General features: G+C 39.1%; 2 protein-coding genes across 4 annotated transcripts in view; both read left to right on the top strand.

The window, feature by feature from the left end:
- Positions 1-22,951, top strand: part of krz (kurtz) — a 375,871-nt gene that overhangs the window by 42,126 nt on the left and 310,794 nt on the right. The window lies entirely within an intron of this gene.
- LOC135697655 (uncharacterized) lies at positions 422-6,947 on the top strand. The gene is made up of 3 exons (XM_065217430.1): positions 422-1,005; positions 1,071-5,126; positions 6,069-6,947. Exons 2-3 carry the CDS (start codon positions 1,101-1,103, stop codon positions 6,945-6,947), a joined length of 4,905 nt encoding a protein of 1,634 aa, XP_065073502.1. The 5' UTR covers positions 422-1,005; positions 1,071-1,100.

Below are 22,951 nucleotides of genomic sequence, written 5' to 3'. Positions count from 1 at the left end.
TCCAAAGTGTGCAGTGATGACGTTTCACCGCTCTAAGAGTTCAATCCTTTACGACTACTGCATTGACAATGTAACGTATGACTGATCTTGGTGTTTGTTAGGTTTAGATCACTTTGAAGCTAAACAATTTAAATTCAAATTGGAATCCATCTCCAATGCATCCTTTGGCGTCAGAAACGCAGTGCATTGATTAGAATGAAAACGCACTCCAACAGTTGTTATTCTCTCGCTATTGTGTAGCTCGTTTCATTTGTTCCGTTATCACTCTATCAGTTTTCCTTCTTCCAAAATTGCCACATGAGCGGACCGGTCACCATCACCCATAGCTATAAAAATTATTCGACAGTGAAATAAAGTAATTAGTTTTAAAGGTGAATAAATCGGTTTTTTTGTAACCGCGCCGTATCAGTTAAGTGCAAACCCGAAATTTACGCCCGTGATTCATCCCCGTACAAAACATTGGTGCCGTGACCAGGATCACGAGTGTTGGAAATTGTGCGCTTCATTGTACGACGCTTGGACCTAACCCTATCACTCATCGGGAAGTCTTCCCAAGGATTGCAGTACCGTATACAAATTACAAGGCCTGTTTTTGGACAGGTACATGTGAGTATCTGTCCATTCTTTCCCATCCCCATTGTACGGTGCTTCCTGGGTCGTTTTTTGGATCGATTTCAGACCTTTTCTGACATTTCTGCTGCTGTGTGGCACGAGGTTTCTACAACTGGATTGGATACCCACCCGCTTCGTGTACCGTTCCTGATTGTAAAGTCATTACAATTCTCGGATGATAATACCACCTACCTGTGCGGAAGTACGTTTGTTACCCTAAGAAGAAGGATTATCGCCGAATCGTAACCAGCAATAGCGTGCAGCCCGCACCTTGTATTGCTAGTGCTCCAAGCGCCCCAAACGCCCCCTGCCATTCATCCACGGAAGTAATTCGATTTGTATCGGAGGTTCCAGTTTAATTATAAAACAAGGCCTGTCTTTGGACGGGCACAGGTGAGTGTCTGTCCAAACTTTTCCACCCTCCTTTCGGTACTTCCTGGGTCTTTCGATCATTCTAGCCATACATCGGAAGTGATCAAACCCACATCATGTCGGAGGCGAAAATGAAGCAGAAGGAGCTGAAGCGACGAAACATCATGGATTCGATAAACCGCATCGACGAGTTCCTGAACAATTTCAACTCCGAACGAGACTCTAAGGAGGTAGCGATACGATTGAGCAGACTGGATATGCTGATAGAAACTTTTGAGGCAATACAAGGTGAATATGAAGCATTCGATGATTCCGACAAATTTGTGGGTGCAAATATGAGCATTAGAGCAAAGGTGGAAGAACAATACTATCGGGTTAAAGGTGGTTTAATGTGCTTGGTCCCTCCCTCCACGCCAGTACCAGTTCAACCAGCACCGGCAGTTCCCGCAATTTCCCATTTGAGTGGCGTAAAGCTTCCGATGATTTCTCTACCGCAGTTTGATGGAGATTTAAACGAGTGGTTGACGTTTCACGATTCGTTCAATTCGTTAATACACTCATCGGCAGAAATCCCAAGCATACAAAAGTTCCAATACCTTCGGTCAGTTTTGAAAGGTGATGCACTCAAGCTGATTGAATCCCTGACTATCACTGCAAACAATTACGGTGTTGTTTGGGAGTCTCTGTTGAATCGGTATTCCAACAAATACCTGCTGAAAAAGAAGCACTTGCAGGCCATTACATTCCAACCCAAGGTTCTGGGCAAATCCGCTTCAACACTTCGCGCCGTGGTAGAAGAATTCCAACGGCACGTCAAAATTTTGGGTCAACTGGGCGAACCCACAGTAGAATGGAGCAGCTTGTTGGTTCAATTACTTTGCTCAAGAGTCGACGAGCAAACCCTCAAGGATTGGGAGGAGTTCGTATCCGCTGATGGAGATCCTACGTACACCAATCTTGTCGAATTCCTCACGAAGAAAATACGCACACTGGAGTCCCTGTCAATCACTGCAGAACAATTTGCACCATCCTTCCAAGGCAAACACAATCCCCCCTCAAAGCAATCAAAGTCGTCCCATGGTCCTCTTTCTTCTCGGGTTGGTAGCTACGCTGCAACAGAAAATTACCTACCTATGTGTCACGCATGCAATCAACATCATCTCCTGGTGAAGTGTCCTGTATTCGAGAAAATGTCGCTGAAGGATAGGCTGAACGTGGTCAACACCAAGAAAATTTGCAGCAATTGCTTCCGCGGAGATCACTTCGTCCGCAAATGTTCCTCCAATTTTTCCTGTCGTACTTGTCAAAAGCGACACCACACTTTGCTGCATCCTGGATTCGAAACATCGGCAACTGGCAACGGAAACATTAATCACGGTCAAGGTCAAAGTTCCCAATCCCATCCAGTCTCCAACGTTGCTAGATGTGAAGTCGAAATGGTACAAACTACTACTGAAGACACGGTTTCCTCTAACTCTGTATCCGACCCGCGAAGTGTGAATGTATTCCTATCAACTGTCGTACTCGTCGTTGTGGATGGATATGGGAGAGAGCATCTTGCACGAGCACTATTGGATTCGGGCTCACAATGTTGTTTGATGAGTGAACGACTCTGCCAACAATTGCGATTGGTTCGGCGACGAATAAACCAACCCATCTTCGGCGTCGGTGAATCTCAAATTCGGGCTGTTGGTTCGGTCTCCACAGAAATTCGATCTAGAATCGACGAATTTTCGGTCTCTCTAGATTGTTTGGTTCTTCACAACATCACCACAAGTCTGCCTGCGGTATCAATTCCAAAGAACAATTGGACCATTCCCGAGGGCATTAACCTTGCAGACCCTGAATTCAACGTTTCACGGAAAATAGATATGATAATTGGTGCTGAACATTTCTATACGTTCCTGAAGGGTGGCCGGATCACTTTGGGGAAATCATCACCCACGCTTGTGGAGAGCGTGTTTGGTTGGCTAGTATCGGGAAAGTCATCCTATGAAACGATACCCCACCCCCCGCTATGCCATATTTCTACCTTGGAGTCACTCGATCGGAACATCGAGAAATTTTGGCGAATAGAGGAAGTAGATACCAGAATTCTGTCACCAACCGAGCAGTGCTGTGAGGATTTCTACAAACGCTCAGTATCCCGGGAATCGACTGGGCGATATGTGGTCAAATATCCCAAAAAGGAAGGCTTTTCCCGTATGATTGGTGACTCCTACTGCAATGCCTTGCAACGATTGGAGAGTCTCGAAAGGAAACTGGATCGGAACGAGGAATTGAAGGAGAGGTATTACGCATTCATGAGGGAATTCATAAATCTAGGACATATGCGAGAAGTCTCCCCAGATCAAGAAGAACCCGCTATAGTTTGCTATCTTCCCCACCACCCGGTGGTGAAGGAGTCTAGCACGACCACAAAGGTCCGTGGTGTGTTCGACGCATCGGCGAAAACCAGTTCTGGAAATTCACTGAATGATGCGCTCTTGGTCGGCCCCGTTATCCAAGACGAACTGTACGTTATTGTCCTCCGATTTCGTAAATTCAGGATAGTCTTACTGGCAGATATCGAGAAGATGTACCGCATGATCAGCATGCATCCTGATGAGTGGTTCCTCCAATGCATTCTTTTCCGTTTCGGCAAAGCTCACCCTATCACCAAATACGTTCTAACGACAGTGACGTATGGATTGGCTCCGTCATCATTTCTGGCAACCCGCACGCTTCATCAGCTTGCCGAAGACGAAGGCGATTCGTTTCCCCGCGCTGCAGAGGCACTAAAGCAAGATTTTTACATGGACGATTTCATCCGAGGAGAGAATAGCGTCGAGTCGGCGATCAAATTACGACGAGAGATAACTGAGTTACTCAAACGTGGAGGTTTTCGACTGAGAAAGTGGTGTTCCAATTCCCAAGCGGTCCTAGAAGGAATTCCGGAGGATGACCTAGCCACTCAATCCAGTCGATCGTTCGATCCCGAAGAGACCATTAAAACGTTGGGAATCAGCTGGGAACCATCGACCGACCAGTTTCGATTCAGCATCAACGTGAGCATGAAGGAAGGACCGATAACCAAACGTAAAATTTTGTCGGGGATCGCACGCCTGTATGATCCGCTTGGTTTGATTGCACCGATTGTTGTTCGGGCCAAGATATTAATGCAACAGTTGTGGATGCTGTCTTTGGAATGGGACGAGGAGGTACCCACCGAGATCCAAGCCAAATGGATGACTTTTATCAACGAGCTGCCCTACCTAGTCAGTTTTCGTATTGATCGGTATGCCTTTGAGGAGGGGGATGTGCAACTACATTGTTTCGCCGATGCATCCGATGTTGCTTATGGCGCGTGTCTGTACGTGCGTACAATTGGAATCAACGGAGAAGTGAAGGTTGAACTGCTAACTTCGAAATCGAGGGTGGCCCCGCTGAAGAAGCGTAGTACTCCACGGTTGGAATTATGTGCTGCTCAAATCGCTGCTCATCTAGCTACGAAAGTCCGCAATGCGCTGGAAATTGAACCTGGATCCATCTGGTTTTGGTCAGATTCGACGGTGGTCTTGCACTGGCTTCGCTCCACACCGCAAACATGGAAAACGTTTGTTTCAAATCGTGTGGCCGACATTCAAATCCTAACTCACGGCTCCAGGTGGCGGCATGTTTCCGGAATGGAGAATCCCGCAGATTTGGTATCGCGGGGTATGGAAGTTCGACAGTTCACGACGAGTGAGCTTTGGAGAAAAGGACCCGATTGGCTGCGGGAGGGAGAGGATCTCTGGCCAGAACAAGTACCAATTCTGACTGCTCCATTCGACGATTTACTTGAGCGCAAGACAACGTGCCTGGCAATTCAAACCCCACCACCACCGAACCCCTTGATTACCCGATTTTCGTCGTACCACCGCATGGTACGGACGATAGCCTATTGTCTGCGGTTTATTAAAAATGCTCGTAAGGGAGAACGAGAAAACACAATGTTTCTTTCCGTCGATCAAGTAAAACATTCACAAGTCACTCTGCTGAAAATGGTTCAAGCTGAGTGCTACCAAAAAGAGCTGCGTGCTCTCAAGAAAGGTCAACCGGTTACTAACCAGTCCACGTTGAAGCTGCTGAACCCGTTCGTGGACACTTCTGGAATTATACGCGTTGGTGGCCGGCTTAGACTCTCTGAAGAATCCTATGGTACCAAACACCCAATTCTTCTACCTGGGTTCCATCACTTCACACGAATGCTATTGGTGTCGTACCCAGGGCTCTACAATTTCGAAGCTCTAAAATGAACTCGTGTTTTGTTTCTCTCATACATACGTGTTCGACGCTTCATTTTTATACCGCCTAGCTAGACTATCAGCAAGAAACGAAAATAAAAAAGAAGGACGCTTGGAAGGAAAGGCTGGCTGTGGAACTTCTCGTCGTTGCTTTGCACATCGCTTTCAATGTAAATAACGTCGATTTTCTAGTTAAACGAACTTCATTATGGCTTTCAATCCCCTTTCACGAACACTCTATCGCCGCTCTTTCAATTTGTTTAAAATGCGTTATGTCCCGTTTTCGATCATTTTTTTTAGATAAATATATGGATGGAAGATAAATTAGAAATATGACGTGTAATCTTCAAGTGTTTTGACGTGAGAAATGCTTTAAATGTGTTATTTCATTTTCCGTCATATACGTCATGAAACCTCTGTTGATGTGTTTCATGAAAGAGAAAACTATCAAAGTCGAGCGCTCTTTCGCTCATCCATTTCGACGAAGCTTGAAAGGAAGACCAATGGAGCGACGGGAGAAAGAGAGACAAGCGATTGAACATTTGTTTGTGCACGCCGACTGAGGTTCTAGAATGCTGCGAAGCTGTTCGACTTTAACAGAAAAAGAAAGCCAGCAGTCTCTTCGTCGCATCGATTTGGTCGATTGAAGCTGATATTGTGACGCCCTGGTCGTACCATCGTAAATTATTACACGGTGGCATTTCACTCACTCTTGCCGTGGTTCGCGACGATTTCTGGCCAACCAACGGCAGAAGAGCCGTTCGTAGCATAATTTGGAACTGCTACCGCTGTACTCGTACAAATCCCCGTCCGATCCAGCAACCTGTTGGACAAATTCCTACTGCGCGAATCACTCCCAGCCGGCCATTTGCTTCAACCGGCATAGATTACTGTGGTCCAGTGTACGTAAAGGCTAAACTCCGCAAAGGTGCCCCTACCAAGGCCTATATCGCACTGTTCGTATGTTTCAGCACTAAAGCTGTTCATATTGAACTGGTTGGAGATTTGTCTACATCACTCTTTATCTCTGCATTGCGGAGATTTATTGCTCGTCGCGGCTTACCCGAACACATCTATTCGGATAATGCCACGAACTTCGCCGGAGCAAAGCACGAGCTCCATAATCTCTACCAAATGCTCAACAACCAAACCGAAAATGCTCGTATCGCTACCTGTCTCGCAACGAATGGAATCAAGTGGCACATGATCCCACCTCGTGCTCCTAACTTTGGTGGGCTCTGGGAGGCTGCTGTAAAAGTAGCAAAAAAGCACCTACTTCGTCAAGTTGGAACCACTTCGTTGCTGCAAGAGGACCTCGAAACAGTGTTGGTGCAAATCGAGGGCTGCATGAACTCTCGCCCTCTGGTCGTGTTATCTGATGACCCTAATGACCTTCAAGCGCTAACACCCGGACACTTTTTGGTGGGCTCTTCCCTGCAAACTCTCCCGGAACCGGATTTGAGAGAGATTCCGATCAACCGATTGGACCGTTACCAGCTAGCTCAGCAGAAAGTGCAGCATTTTTGGTACCGATGGAGGACCGAGTACCTGAAAGAGCTGCAACGTCAAACGGCGATAAACCCACGAAAAGTCGACTTCCAAGTTGGCCAAGTAGTCATCCTGCAAGATCATCAGCTTCCACCGGTACGCTGGCCTTTGGCCCGCATTATGGAACTTCACCAGGACAAGACGACGTAGTACGTGTTGCAACCGTACGTACTGTAGCTGGAGTCTTCAAGCGACCTACTTCGAAGCTATGCCTGCTGCCCTCGACGATGGAGGACGACATCGAAGGAGACGTCACGGAGAAAGCAGATCAGTAGCTTAACTCAAACATGATGTAATTGAATTTGTATTATGCATTACCAGTAATTCTCAACGAAATATTCATTTCGGTGGCCGGTCTATGTTAGGTTTAGATCACTTTGAAGCTAAACAATTTAAATTCAAATTGGAATCCATCTCCAATGCATCCTTTGGCGTCAGAAACGCAGTGCATTGATTAGAATGAAAACGCACTCCAACAGTTGTTATTCTCTCGCTATTGTGTAGCTCGTTTCATTTGTTCCGTTATCACTCTATCAGTTTTCCTTCTTCCAAAATTGCCACATGAGCGGACCGGTCACCATCACCCATAGCTATAAAAATTATTCGACAGTGAAATAAAGTAATTAGTTTTAAAGGTGAATAAATCGGTTTTTTTGTAACCGCGCCGTATCAGTTAAGTGCAAACCCGAAATTTACGCCCGTGATTCATCCCCGTACAAAACAGTGTTCTTTTGGACCCAAAGTTGACCTCTAATCTTCACTATTCCTCGATCATCTCTAAGGCGAATCGTCAACTGGAATTCATTTCGAGATTTCAAATACCCTCACTGCTTGAAGGCATGCTTGGAATGCACAGTTGTACACACTAACTGCTCATTTGTTAATAACTTTTCACTCAGTTGTTGAAATTTGTTTTTCTTTAAAGTAATTGATAGATTAGAATCATAGCTTACTATAGAGAGTAGGTAAATCTTTGAACATTTGAATCAACACCAATGATTTTTTACGCTTAAAGTCCGAGATGTGCAGCGAGCATTTCTTACTTCATTTTTACAACGCAAAAAAAAATACAGTTTATTACAAGAACTTAAATCTTCTTTTTTACGTATCAATAACAAGCTTAAACTCTATTCTATCTACTACTTCAAAAAGAAATATGTTTCGTCAACTGTATTCAAAGTTATAGGCAAATGAGCAGTTCGTGACCAAAACTGTGTATGCGAAGCAAGCTTGAAGGCACTATATTGCTCTTTACTTCGGCCCATACTTGAGAATGCATATGTGGTCTGGACCTGGACACATTGGAACACAGAAGAAAAATGCAACAAGCCTTATTTGTAGCGAAACTTTTTAATGGCGATGTGGACTGCCCTCAACTGCTTTCACAATTAAACTGCCGTGTTCCTCAAAGGATGTTACGGCAATCATCCTTACTACAACCAAGATTCCATCGGACTGCATATGAATACCATGAGCCAATGTCTGCAATGATTCGGGCATTCTCCGCTGTGGAAAAAAGCATTTGAATTCGGAGAAACATCGAACCAATTTCGAAACCGATCGAGAAGATTGTGATTATTTTAGGAATCTGTTTATCTGTTGCTTTTTTTGTGTATTATCTAAGTTTTACTGTCAGATTACAATAAATAAATAAATCATTACTCAGCAATTTATCGATAGATCTTAAACCTATTAATACAGAAAAAATCTTTATAGTTTGTAGTTTCAAGTGGTGGCAAGTGGTTTGAAATTCGCCAATAAATGGCTGAGCTATTGCAAGTTTGCCGTTACACATTTTATATGAGGCTTCGTGTTCGGAGTGTTAATCATATCGCTTACCGGTGAGGTGTATCCCGAGCAGGAACGAATATCTCGATACCTTAAATTGGTATGGATGAGCCTGACATGAGAGGTAAAATACCAAAAAATAATACCAGAAAAATGTTCCCACGATACCATTTCAATATCAAATTATGATAATGCAATACCAAAACAATACCACACAGGTATTTTTTTTTTGTATCCGAATATCAATTTTTGTTATTTACAAAGTATTTCCCGAGCAGGACAAAATAACTTATTAATACCAAATTCAGGTATGAAAATAGCATAACTGGCAACCTAAATATGGTATTAATGAGGCTGACATAAGAGGTAAAATATCAAAAATAATACCTCAAAAATATTCTACGAATAACGAACTAATAAATAATTTAGTTGTTACAATAACAAACGGATAAGAGACGCTTTTTTAGATGCCAGATTACCATAGTTTGTTATTTTGAATGTCTTCTAATACCAATTCAATAACTCTTTAAAGTGTTATTGTGTAAACAACATTTTGTTATTTTGGTATTCATTTGATATTTTACAAAATATTTCGATAACTGAATAATATCAAGAGAACATTTTATACCACAAGCATACCAAAATCTGGTATCATACCACATTAAGATATTCATGTGCTATCGATTAGCTATCGGTTCCTGCCCGAGCAGGAACCGATAGCTAATCGATAACAAATGAATATATTAATGTGGTATGATACCAGATTTCGGTATTCTTGTGGTATAAAACCTTGTTTTGATAGTATTCAGTTATCGACATATTTTGTAAAATATCAAATGAATACCAAAATAACAAAATGTGATCTTTCAGTTTTTAGAAAATAACACCTTAAAAAAGTTATTGAATTGGTATTAGAAGACTTTCAAAATAACAAACTATGGTATGCTGGCATCTAAAAAAGCGTCTGTTATCCGTTTGTTATTGTAATAGCTAAATTATTTGTTGGTTCGGTATTCGTAGAATATTTTTGAGGAATTATTTTTGGTATTTTACCTCTTATGTCATGCTCACTAATACCATATTTAGGTTGCCAGTTATGCTATTATCATACCTGAATTTGATATTAATAAGTTATTTTTTCCTGCTCGGGTGCTCGGGTTTGCATGCATTTTTTTTTTGGTATTTTACCTCTTATGTCATGCTGATCAATACCAAATTTTGGTATCGGATTAGAATTAGGTATTCATTAGTTATTTTCTCCTGCTCGGGATTCGATGAAAGAAGATCCATATACAACGGTTTTAATGACGGTATGATTAAGCTGGTTCTATTGTTCTGATACGCACTGTATTACAGAAAGGGGGTTACTCGATCGATTTTCGGTGCCAGAAACAATTGATCGATAGTCTAATTAATCAGACTTACCAACAAATTAACTAACTAGCCAACTTTTCAAAAATTGTGTTGCATACGGTCTTTGTCATAACACACATCATATGACACACCTTGATTAGGAGGTTGTAAGTGACAAAATACAAAGCAAAATTCGATTCACAGTGTGTCATTAAATCTTGTTCGTTCGAAACAAAGATGACAATCAATATTGTTTTTTTTTTTTCATTTGGCTTGTGTTTGTCTTTGACTAATGTCAATGATTTTGTTTCAATTACCTATGTTAAATAGTTAGTCAGACACCCAATTGGATGCTTGATTGGTTGGAAGAACAATTAATCATAGGATTACTGACAGTGCTTTCCCGATTTTGTTTCATTTCTGTCATGTTTTTTTTTTTTTTTAAATCGTGTTCCATTTTTCTGTAGCGTGATAAATCTAGGATAGGATGTTTCAAATTCGATTATCACTGAAACCATTTTCAAACATTCAGCTGCACTTCATACCTAGATTTCTATCAAGCTGCCAATAGTTCCGCATTGTATGCAGTACCCGGCGCACCGTGTGTGTTCTGCTTACCCTAGCGAGCCAATATTTCCTGTCATCGATACAACGTTTATCAGCAAAATATACAACCCTGATGTAAACAGTATCGAATTAGCTCACCGTGTTCGACCGCACCCATGGATTGCTCGTGCTAAAGCCAGGCAGGTATCGCACCGAATCCCCACCTACAGAGACTCGATTTTTAACCTACATTCGCGTGCTCGCTCGCAGCCATCCTCACGGGAGACTTCCTTTGAAGAAAGCATAATATTCAGGGAAAAAATCGCACTTATTGTTGTATATTTACGTTATCTGTGCGCAGCGCGAAATAAATTGGAACGAGTATAAACAGCAGCGAGAACTGGCCTTTGGGTGCGAATGTCTGAGAACGGTGTTATTTACAACTTATACCCGTGCACGAAATTGGATTTACCTTCATAGTCGTTTGCGTGCACTCGCCGATATCGGGAACATGGCGTGTATTGAACGTATCGTCGGAAAAAATGACAGCAAATGTTTTAACTTTCACCCTAAATTAGTACTCACAGCATGCAGTGTGCTGTCAGTTTGACAATGGTAAGCATTGTTAGAATGGCAGTCGACATTGAGCTGAATGACCAACACATGTTTTAGTCAACAAGCAAGCAAGTTTCTTGAATATTCATATATGGATGGAATTGTCAATACTATACAATATGCATGAGCAACTCTCAATCCCCGTAGGAAAAGAATGTTATCTGATATGTTAGACAAAGATATACTAGTTGTGGCTGATGCCCGTTAGGCCGGTGAGTGTTCGGTGTATTTGTGCAGATGATCGGACTTGTAGGGGCACATCGAAAAGAGTCGCGCAGTATCAATCAAAGGGTTCCGAGCAAAGTCGGTTAACAAAATGAAAGCAAATCGATATTAAAGTTTGCAGCTCCTATCATAATGAAAACTCACATTGTGCGTTCATTATCCAGTCAAGACTTTTTAAATGAAAACAACTTAACTTGAAAGTCTGTTGTTAATGTCTTGTTTAAAATTTAATTTCAGTTTATCTGTCGTTGAACTAACGATTATTGTTTATTTGATTTATTTAACATATTTAAGGCCATTCGTGACTTGTGCGGGTGAGATTTGAACTCAAGTATTTAAGCGTCAGAAGCATGAATGCGTATTTAGTTAAATATTATGAATGTAGAATCAGTAATCAAATTGATTTAATTTAAAGTAGGGCTAGTTTTCCGTTTGATTCAACAGTTTAAAATGTTGCTCTCATTTTTGCTGTGTCGTTGAGTCAATAAAAATGAGATCAACTGGAATATTCAAAATAAGTTACATTAGGGCTGAGCGAGTCACTTTTTAGGGACTTGGTAACTTTTTTCAAGCCAGTCACTAAAAAGTCTCTTTTTTTAGGGCCAAGTCACTAAAGTCACTTTTTCTTGTAATCAGTCACTATTTTCAACTTTTTTAGCGTGAATTTATTTCAAGATTGATTTGTGACGTTTAATCGCCTCTCTCTATATATAGGATGTCTACTCAGTTTTCTGGATAAAAATACCTGAGTTTTCCAAGTAAGTTAGTCCAATATCTAAAAATATTCAATGTCTTGAAGTTTCGTATTCCATGTACAAGTTCAAGATATTTAAAATATTCAAAGTGCCAGAATTAAGTAAAAAAATAAATGATTAATTTCAAGTTCATAATTAACTTTATGAAAGATTAGAGATCTTCAATGCAGTCCCATTAACTTTACAACAACTGTTGGAACATTGGAGAAGTTCTGAGGAATTAAAGGAAATGCTGAGAATTTCAGTGAAGCTCTACAAACAAACTGCAGGAACATAAGGGAATATGTAAATATGGTTCAAAGCGGTTCTTTTAGCATCCGAGACTTTTCAGGAACTTTTCTGAAGTTCCTAGAATTTCAGAGAATTTCACAGGTGAACTGAACTGAAAACTTGAGGGGTATTGTGCAAATTTTTAATACGCGCCGCGCCAAATTTTTAATAAGCACCTCAGAAAAGCTAGATCTAGAGATCTTTGGGGAATTTCAGATCTTAATAGCAGTTCCCGTAACTATAGTCCAGACTTTTGGAGCAGTTTAAAATCTATAATCGTAACTTTAGATAAATTCATGATATTTCCATGATTTGCTGAAAAACAAATCGAGAACCCTTAAGATGTTCCGCGAATTTAAAGGAAGTACAGAGACCTTCAGAGACTTTATGAAAACTTCAGAAATATTTAAGAAACTTCACAGAAGTCCAGAGAATCTCAGGGAAATTTAAAGGTGTTTACGGGAATTCTATTTATTTCCAAGCAGAACCGAGATCTTCAATAGAATTAAGAGCTTTATGAAAGCTTCGAGAACATCAAGACAGGTCAGAGAATCAAAGGGCAGTTCAAATAATTTCAAGGAAATATTAGAAACCTTAAAGAAGTTTCGAGAAACTCAGTGAAAAAGCTCCGAGAGAATTCCTGGAAATTTTAAGAAAATCCGGGTAAAGTGAGGGTATGATAAGGGTGTTATATCATAGAGATTTCAAGAACTTAAAAAATTGCGAATATTTAGCTAAGTTGATTAGAGAACATCAACGAAATTCCATTAAAAAAGTGATATCTTCAAGAAATTCCAGAGAACTAAATTGAGATATTTTTAGATAGTTTAATGATATTTAGCGAAGCTCTGAGTACTTCGAGGACAATCAGATAGCTTCAGAGTAATCCCATTAACTTAAGCAAATTTGCAGCGACCTACAAGGAGTTCCGTGGAATTATAGTATTCCAAGAATTCTATGATTGATCCTAAAACGCCAGAAGCCTCTGGGAATTATGAATATAGGGAAAATGGGTGTAATGTCGGCCTAAATGTCCCTAATTTGGGCCCATACATAAATTAAGTAATCGACTAAATTTTCAATAGCGACCAAAAATATCCATTAGTACCGACTAGATAAAATAAATAAATAGCATATTTTATGTGATGGGCCCAATCTTAGATCCCTAGGCCAACATTAGAGCCATTTCCCCTATATCAGAAAATTTGCTGGATTATTAAATAAATTTAGAGAACTTCAGGGAAAATTAGCGAGTGTTAATAATGGTCATAATGCTTAAGGAACATTTTCGAAACTTCTAGACAAATTAATTAATTTCAGTAAAGTTGCGGGTTCTTAAAAAATACTTATAAATTCGGGGCAGTCTAAAAAAATTCAAAGAATTTCAGTAATCGTTTAGGCACCAGGAAAGTCTAGATTATTGAAGAAGTTTTAAATTAGTGTCGATAATTTAAGGGAAGTTTTATGAACTTCAGAATAATCTTGAGAACTTCAGTGAAAATCTTAGAACTGTATTAATTAATTCGTTCTAATTCCATGAAAATTGCGGGAGCACAAAAGTTCCAGAAATTTAGAAAAACTTCGGAAACTTCACAGAAGGACAGTGGTCTTCAGAAACATTACTTCATAGGAATCTATGGAGCTTAAGATAAGATCCGCGAACTTCAGGAAATTTTATGAACATTAGCAAAATGCGCGAGCATTTGAAAGAAGTATAGTAAGCTCCGAAAATTAGTTTCAGAAAATTAGTGTTGAATTTAAAGCAGTTCCTAGATTTTCAGACAACTTCAGAGACGTTAAAAAGTTATTTGACGTATTCGCATACGTTCAAAAGCTCACTGAAGCTTAAACATTTTTAGGACGATTTAATTAAATTCAGCGCAGTACAACAAGCTTAATGAGAACTGAAAAAAACTTTAGAGAAGTTTTGAGAATTTCAGAAAAGAACAGAGAACTTCAGAGCAGTTCTGTCAACATTAGAGAAGTCACATAAATTTTAAAGAAGTTTAGAGAACTTCAGTTATTTGTTAAACCTTTAAAGGGGATCTATGATCGCTAGAAAAATTGAGGAAACTTTAGAAAGTCCTATTATGCTCCGGATTTGAGGAGAAGTATTTGGAGCATCAGGCTAGTTTATCAAACTACAAAAGAACTTCACGGCAGTTTCATTAACTTCAAGAAAAAATTGAGAACTTTCAAGTGGTTCTGAAGACTTCAAAATAGTCCATCCCATATTCAACGGAGATTTCCTCAAAATCTCGATGAAGCTATCTTCAGAATTAAATTCTCTTTTAGTTTTCCTTGGAATTACCTTGCAATTCTCCACAATTAGAAATCCTTTGGAAAGATTCTCCGAGTATTCATTGAATTCATTTCAGATTTCCTTGTCAATCTCACTCCTTCCATTGAAATTCTACTCACATTGAAAGTCTCCTAACAATTGACATTTCTCCTCAGAAATTCTTTGGATTTCTTCTCATAATTTGTTTGGAAAACTCTCCTGAATTTATTTTTTTCCCTTTGAATTTTCCGGTGAAGTTCACAAGGGTTGTGCTTCTCATAAATTCCTAAGATTTTTCATTAAAATTTACTTTTAACTTAATTCAGGATTTCTCGTCATTCTACTTAAAACGATTGCTTCACATGAATTCTAAAATTCCTCAGAACTGCAGATTGCATTTGATGTTTTTTGAATGATTTTATTTTCCCAGAGCTCCCTTGGAATATGAGGTCTTTAGAAATTATAATAAAATTCCTCGAGTCTTTAAAACTGTGTATGGAATTTGACTCAATATTCTTGAAAAATTTCTTGAAGTATTATATCTTTTAAGTCCAGAACTAGTTCAAATTTATTTATTTTAGGAAGTATGCATGTTCAAAACAAAACAAAAGAATATTAAATATATTCGTAACTGAAGATTAATCCACTGTGAATCTTTGAAGTTCAAAGTGTGAATAAAAATAACGAGAAAAATTAAATGATTGTATTTTAGAATTCATTTCCTTTAAAATATCCCAAGTATGATTTTTTTTAAATTCTTTGAGCCCTCCAGCTATTTCACAAAATTTCCTGAGAATTCCCGGTTTCCAGATTTTTGAAGTTAGTAGACACCGTGACTAATACCGTGGGTTTTGGTTTAATCTTTCTATTGAATCTTTCGCTTTAAAGGTTCATATCGCACATAATAGTTTGTGAGATAATAATTGAATCAGTCTAAAACATCAAATATTTATTTGATGCGCCTTCTCTTATGTCACTTTTTAGGCACTATTTGTACAACTGTAAGTCACTATTTGGTCACTTATTTATTCAACATGGTCTCTAAAATCACCATTTCTGACAGCAGTGATCACTACGTGCCCTGTTACATCATAACATTAAATTTTTTCACTAAAAAGTCACTATTTCTTCAAACGTTGTCACTAAAGTCACTTTTTTACGATGAATAATGTAGAGAGCAAAGAATTTGCCTTTTAAAAAACACATCAAATCGCTGCTTGATTTGGTTATAAATTTGTATTGAATAGATTCATACATTGAATAGATCAGCGTGTAAAGTCCGACAAAAAGAGTTTTGTATTGTTTCTAAAAAGTTAAAATAATAATCTGTCAAACTTCAACTTCGATTTTCTCAAAATGGTGGATATGTACTATTTGAAAAGTGACGCTTACGTCCCAGCAATCACTTCTGAATGTGCCTGCCAGGAGATCTACATTTTTTATCCATCTCATCTCATGAGTAATTCTGAGACAGACAATCAATTTCCTTCGCACAATTCTAGAAAATTCAATTGACATCGTAGGAGACTTAATCATGTTGGACAAAAACTCCTCCAAGGTGGTAGATTCTCAACAACAACAACCGCCTCCAAAACTGAATTTTACTATACATTCCTAATCATCTCACAGAAACAACTATCGATCGCGCATTCAGGGAGCGCTTAAGGATATGACGGCCTCTTTATACATGTTCGTACACATGCTGCTGATTTCCCGGGAATCGCATGGTGAAATGGAAAGCACTCCAATTTGCATGCAATGTCGCTTTCGGGTCACTCAAGCGTAGATTTTCATTTACTCTGACTTACTTGGCACGAGAATGCAAATATTGCTCACTATTGCATAGCTAGTCGCGTCCGTATACCCATATTGTTGGAAGATGGATTACCATACTTACCGGGGGGAGGTGGCAGTAGACTGGTCCACCAACTAGCTATAATAGGCAACTCAGTTGCTTCGGACGTTGTTCCCAATTGAACTGCTTATGTTCAAGGTAACATATTCCCATCACATACGCATTCTCGTATTGAGTTCCAAATTGGGCATGTCGTTGTCTTTGATGGGATTGCGAGATGAAATCTAGATCTCCATCACCGGTACGTCGCCAAATCGACTACGACGGCCAACTATTATGGTGTAGCATGGCGGCTAATAACAGCAAGCCATATAAAACGAACACTTTCGGTTTCGTTTCTTCACCTAGCTAGAGCGGATGCCTTAGAATCGACGCACCTGCTACCATATGCGTGCTTTGAAAGCGCCTGCTTTGGAGTCTCTGTTATACGAAATCCATTAAAGGAAAGCTTGTTGTGCTCTGGTCTGCTCGGCATTCTGTTTATTTTGATACGCACAGAGCCCGACCGACAGCGTCGTTTACCAAAACGGAACTCCATTTAATTATGTGTTTACTTACTAAACTGAGGGGAATAAATTTACACCACTTCGCTTCGTAGCAAGCTATTATAGGTACGTTAGCATCGCTTAAACAAATTTATTAGAGCACAGTTTTCAAGCTTGCTGCCCGGCACACTCGCTTTGTCTTTGGTGGTTTTATGGAATTCCAGAACAACGGGCGACCGACGACGGTGAAAACCCGTCATGTTCATATGGGAAAGCAAAATATCCACCGAGAATGCACGGCGACCGAAGGACGCGAGAGAAACGCATATTTTGCACCGTGGAGATTTTGTTCATTAAATTCCAGCTCGTCGTCTCTAGCAACGTCAGCAAATTTCACCGGTGAGGTATAGCTACAGGGAAAAATGCCAGAAGCGAGAAGTGGTTTATGCTTAATTACAACTTTTTGCTGCAATTTCTGCGAACCACAACAAACTCCTATTTATGCAGAAATTGGTCGTCAAATGTTACATTTGAAATGTTCATTCTAAAACAGAAACGGTGAAATTTTTAATGTTTCTTAACGAGAGTTTTACCTTCACAACCTTTTCTAGATACATTAGTTAGCTAGTAGCGACGATTGTTCTAACTTAATTTTTGATGCATTACTAAGGGCAGACTGGTGACACTTGATCCCCCCTTAATTTCACGAAATTCTGAGCAGATTTTTTTAGGTTACCGGGTTAACCGGGAATTTTCGGGGAATTTTAGTTGTTCTTGAAAAACCTGGAATTATCAGGGAATTTTGAAATTCTCTTACCAAGCAAATTTTCAAGAATAAATTTGTTTAAGTACTTCAAACAATCATTTCAGGATTTTCAAATCAACTGTTACTGTAACATCCTCGATATTTTCTTTAACTTGTTGAGCTTAATAATGCCAGAACGGATTTATCTTCAGTAACAACATAAATTCTAAAAGTTCTGAGACTTGAATTGTTTTTCTATAGGTTCTGGAACATCGACATATTATACAGATTGTAAGCCTAAAAAGTTTTTCGAAATCTGGTGGTTTAAAAATCAAAAATGGATAAATTAGTAAGTGTCTGGAACAAAGATAAATATTCAAGATGTACGCATCAGATTTGAAAAAAAAAAAATCAAAATTTTGCTATTTTTAAAAGTTTTATGAATTTATGTGATACAAATTTTCATGAAACTTTACGGGTGGTTTCAAAGGAATTCAGGAGAATTCGAAAGGAGTTCTGAGAATAAATGTAAAGAAATTTTCACTAGGAAACTAAGGATTGCTTTAAGGGGAATTTACCGCTCCGAAAAAAATAATTATGTTTCGATTTTTATAAAATTATTGGAAAACGATACCGTTAATCTAAAAAAATCATATTTTTCTATTTTTTGTAAAGAAGATTCGCATGCAAAAACATTTTTTTAAGCCATCATGAAATAAAGTTGAACTCAAAAAACCACAAAACATCGACTTTTAGATTTTGTTGAAGGTTCTTTTTTTCATGATAAGATAAAAAGCATATTTTTACATGTGAATTTCTCAGAAATCCAAGAAAAAAAAAAATGATTTTCTTGGATTTTTTATATCTTATTTAAAATATTTTTAGGAAAATAAAAACGTGGCAAGAAAAAAGTATTTTCGGGCGGTAAACTTTCCCTTAAAGGTAGTTCTGAACAGCCTCATATTCCAGGCGAAACCTAACTTAAGTAGAATTCCAGGGTAGTACAGTTAGGGTAGACCCTAAACAAAATATACTTTAGATAGCAAACTAATCTCAGAATGAAGCATTTTATCACAGAAAAGTGTTACTTAAGACGGACAAAGACAAGATAAGTTAAGTTATGTTTTCTTTATTAAGGAGGGTTTCAGCCTGCACAGCAAAAAAATAATTTTGATATCACATCAAAGTGGATGCACTACAACGTGTCGAAAATTTCATGTAATTTTTATGACCACATAAATAAACAAATGCAGTAAAAGCAGCGTAATGTCAGTTCATGCATTGTATTAATGATAATTTTGTCCTTTTTAGCAAGTAATATTACACCATATTTTCGACATGATTGTAGTGCATCCACTTTGACGTGATATCAAAATTATTTTTTTGCTGTGTGGGGCTGGTTCGCCTCCAACCAAAGACAAGATAAATTTTATGGATCAATGTAGAAAGGAGATCGAGAGAAATATTATTTTCAGACGCCAAGTTCAAAGACCGAAACGTCTTTTATAAAGCATCGCACAATGGGCAAAAATGGGTACAAAATTACCCAAAATTCAATATCTCAAGAGCACGCTGAATTCCGGCCATGAAAAACGAATTTTCAGAAGGGAAATCGTCCGGGGAATCGATTGCACGTGGTCCCATAAACCGAACAGCCTTATAGGTATGTGTTTTGGACCATTTTACCCCATTTTTCCCTACTTTTTGAGGAAATGTTTTTTATTAACAGCTCTATTTTTCAGAAAACAAGCACTTTATGCATGGTTTTAGAATACTATGTCTTTAAACAACAGTTCATGAGATATTAGGGGAATACGGGGTACACTTTATAGGGGAGTAAGGGGTAAAAGTTAAAATACAATCAATGGTTTTTTAATGCAAATTAAATTTTTTTTAATAACATAATATTTTTTTCTGAAAAATACTTTTAACTAACTTTTATTTGGTGCTAGCTGAGTGTGCCCGGTCTTGCTCGGGATTCAGTATTAGCTTGAGTTTATGCGCCGATTTAAAAAAAAAGCATGCTATATTGTACGTAGCCCCCCCCCCCCCCCCTATTATCTAAGGGGCTACCCCCTATGATTATCTCCTTATCTCCTTATACCCCCACATGCCTAATTTGGTTCCATTTGCTTGATTAGTTCTCGAGTTATGCAGAAATTTCTGTTTCATTTGTATGGGAGCCCCCCCTTACAGAAGGGGGAGGGGTCTCGAACCATCATAAGAACCTTCCACGGCCCCAAAAACCCCTGAATACACATTTTCACGCCAATCGGTTCAGTAGTTTCCGAGTCTATAAGGGTCAGACAGACAGACAGACAGACAGAAATTCATTTTTATATATATAGATTTTCAGCTCCGTCATCGGCCAAACAGTTCAAAAGTTATAAATTTTTGAAAAAAATCGACAAAAAATTTTTTTTTGGCCGCCCTAATATCTAAATAGTCACCCTAATGACAAAATAAAAAAATATGGGTCTAATATGTTGCGATAAGGAACAAAACTACCAATTTTTACTAAATTCTGAGAACCACTATATCGTTTTGCTGTATACAGACAAAAAAAGTGAAAACTCTTTTAAAACAGATAGCAGTACGGGGCGACCCCGGCGTAGTGGTTAGCATTCATACCTCTCACGCCAAAGTCACGAGTTCAAATCTCACCCCCGGACAAGTCACGAATGACCCAAGAGCGTTAAAGTGACTATAATTTAAAAAAAAAGATAGCAGTAAATTAAAACTTATTTAACCCCCCAATTAACTTAATAATTTCGAAAAAAAAAATCTTATTATTGCAGGCAACCTTTGGGGTCATTCAAACAATCGCATCGTTCAACATTTTTATGAATTAAAATAAATTTAGCAAGGGTTCACTTTTACCCCTTACTCCCCTATAAAGTGTACCCCGTATTCCCCTAATATCTCATGAACTATTGTTTAAAGACATAGTGTTCTAAAACCATGCATAAGTGCTTATGTTTTACGAAAAATAGAGCTGTGAAAAAATATTTCCTCCAAAAAGTAGGGGTATATGGGGTAAAATGGTCCAAAACACATAACTACAAGGCTCTCCGGTCTATGGGACCACACGTGCAATTGATTCCCCGACGATTTTTCTACGGAAAGTCGTTTTTCATGGCCGGAATTCAGCGTGCTGTTGAGATATTGAATTTTTGGTAATTTTGGACCCATTTTTGCCCATAGTGCATCGTAGCGTTTTTATCGGGCCTCCCTTAGCTCAATCGGTAAAGGCGCAGCTACAAATCAATACTATGCTGGAGGTGGCTGGGTTCTATTCTTTCTTTATTCTTCATTCTTTTTTGGGAGCAGGGAAAAGCCCATTTGAGTGGAGCTTTAAAAGCTTTTTTTTCTCAAATGGGCATAAAACCTCCTCATCTTTTCGCATCAAGTACATTCCAAATGATACATTATTAACTTAAGACTAAACAAAATACGACCTTATTCTATTTCTTACTACTACCTATAATTTACTAACTAAGCACTTCACGGAACCTATTTTTATTAATGGAACGTGACAGATGAAAGTCGAAGACATGGTAACAATGAAATGACAGAACGTTTACGTCCAAAGGAAATTACTGAGCATTTGTTGGCATTCAAGCTCATACGATCAGTTGCGCACCATTTGGAAAAAAAGGTTAAGTTCTTTCTGAAGGAAATGTGCATCTTCTTCACAGGTTATTACATAATAGAGTATGAATTCATCGGTATACGAGAGCTTAAAACATTTGAGCACTAGGTTGACGTCATTCAGGTACAGCAAGAATAAGAATGGTCCAATATGACTGCCCTGTGGAACACCAGATGTGACATGGAATGGCTCTGATATAGTATTACCAATTTTGACCGACATTGAACGACCAACCAGATAAGAGTTTAGCCAATCTAGCAACGAACCAGAGAAACCAAGACGTTCAAGCTTTGCGATCAAGATTTCATGGTTGATTTTATCGAAAGCAGCTGAAAAACCAGTATAAATGGCATCGACCTGCTTGTGAGCTTCTATAGTCTTGATGATAAAGGACGTGTATGGACCCAGATTGGAGCAGGTGGTTCTCTTCTGCATGAACCCATGTTTTGTCGCGGAAACGTTGTTGAGACAATGATGCTTGAGGAAGTCGAGGACAATTAGCTCAAATAGTTTAGACGTAGCACATAGTGCAGCGATTCCTCTGTAGTTTGAAATTTCTCGTTTATCGCCTTTTTTGTACACGGGAAAAACGATTGATATCTTCCATGTTTTAGGAAAAGATCCGGATGAGAACGAGCGGTTGAAAATAATAGCTAGAGGATGCGAGAGAGCAGAACTACACTTCTTCAAGATGATAGATGGTATGCCGTCCGGATCGGGGTTTGGTGAGCATTTCAACCGAGCAAGCTGATTCAACAGTATTATGTGATATCCGTGGATGAGGACCAATGGCAGAGCGGGGAGGTACATTAGCTGCAGCATCAGTCACCAGATGTAGGTCAAATGATTCGTCAGTAAATACTGCTGAGAATTGTTCTTTGAAAAGGTCAGTTATGGCCGGAATAGAAGAAGCTTCTTTATGGTCGAGCTTCATGGTTGAAGGTAGTCCTATTTCCTTCCGCTGTTCGTCGGTATATGACCAGAACTTCTTAGGATTGTCTTTTAAATTACGTTGAATTCGACGCAGATAAGTATGAAACAGTTTCTTGTTTAGCCGTTTGATTCTACTGTTGCAGGCGAGGTAATACGACCGTATGTAGGAGTTACGATTCTTGGACAGTTTTTTAAGAGCCGATCTTTTAACCGACTTCAGGTGCTTAAGAAGGATTTTTACACACTATTTTGGGGGTGAACTGATCTATGGCGTAAGCTACGACAAAAATGAAGACTCCAACTGTTGTTTCGACGCTCAAATCATGCAACATGTTCTCCCAATAGAGGATAAAAAAAGATTCATTTTCGAGAAGTCAGTTTTTCTGAATGTATAACGAGTGGCTTCGATGACAGTGATGAACACATTCCTTTATGAACAATTGAAGAGGCGGATGATGGCGGCATTCCTTAACAAGAGGGGTTGGAGCTATCGTGTAGTATCGTGATTGAGATCTTGGCTAACATAACAGAGATCAAGCAAGCGATGGTTGGAGTTACAGACAGAGTTGAGCTGGATGAGTCCCGCTGTACTATAATCATCCAGGAGTTGATTTTGAACTAGGTTCATCGATGAGTGCGCAAGGTCGGGAT

This window comes from Ochlerotatus camptorhynchus, unplaced genomic scaffold, assembly GCF_037179485.1.
Source record: "Ochlerotatus camptorhynchus isolate MF236.1 unplaced genomic scaffold, CSIRO-AGI_Acam_v1.1 ptg000077l, whole genome shotgun sequence".
NCBI classification, from domain to species: domain Eukaryota; kingdom Metazoa; phylum Arthropoda; class Insecta; order Diptera; family Culicidae; genus Ochlerotatus; species Ochlerotatus camptorhynchus.
This window is presented reverse-complemented; position numbering and strand designations above follow the sequence as displayed.

Coding starts and splice junctions, on each gene's coding strand:
- LOC135697655 (XM_065217430.1), top strand. CDS start 1,101: ATGTCGGAGGCGAAAATGAAGCAGAAGGAGCTGAAGCGACGAAACATC. Junction 5,127..6,068: donor ACACTTCTGGAATTATACGC/GTTGGTGGCCGG, acceptor CGTCCGATCCAG/CAACCTGTTGGACAAATTCC.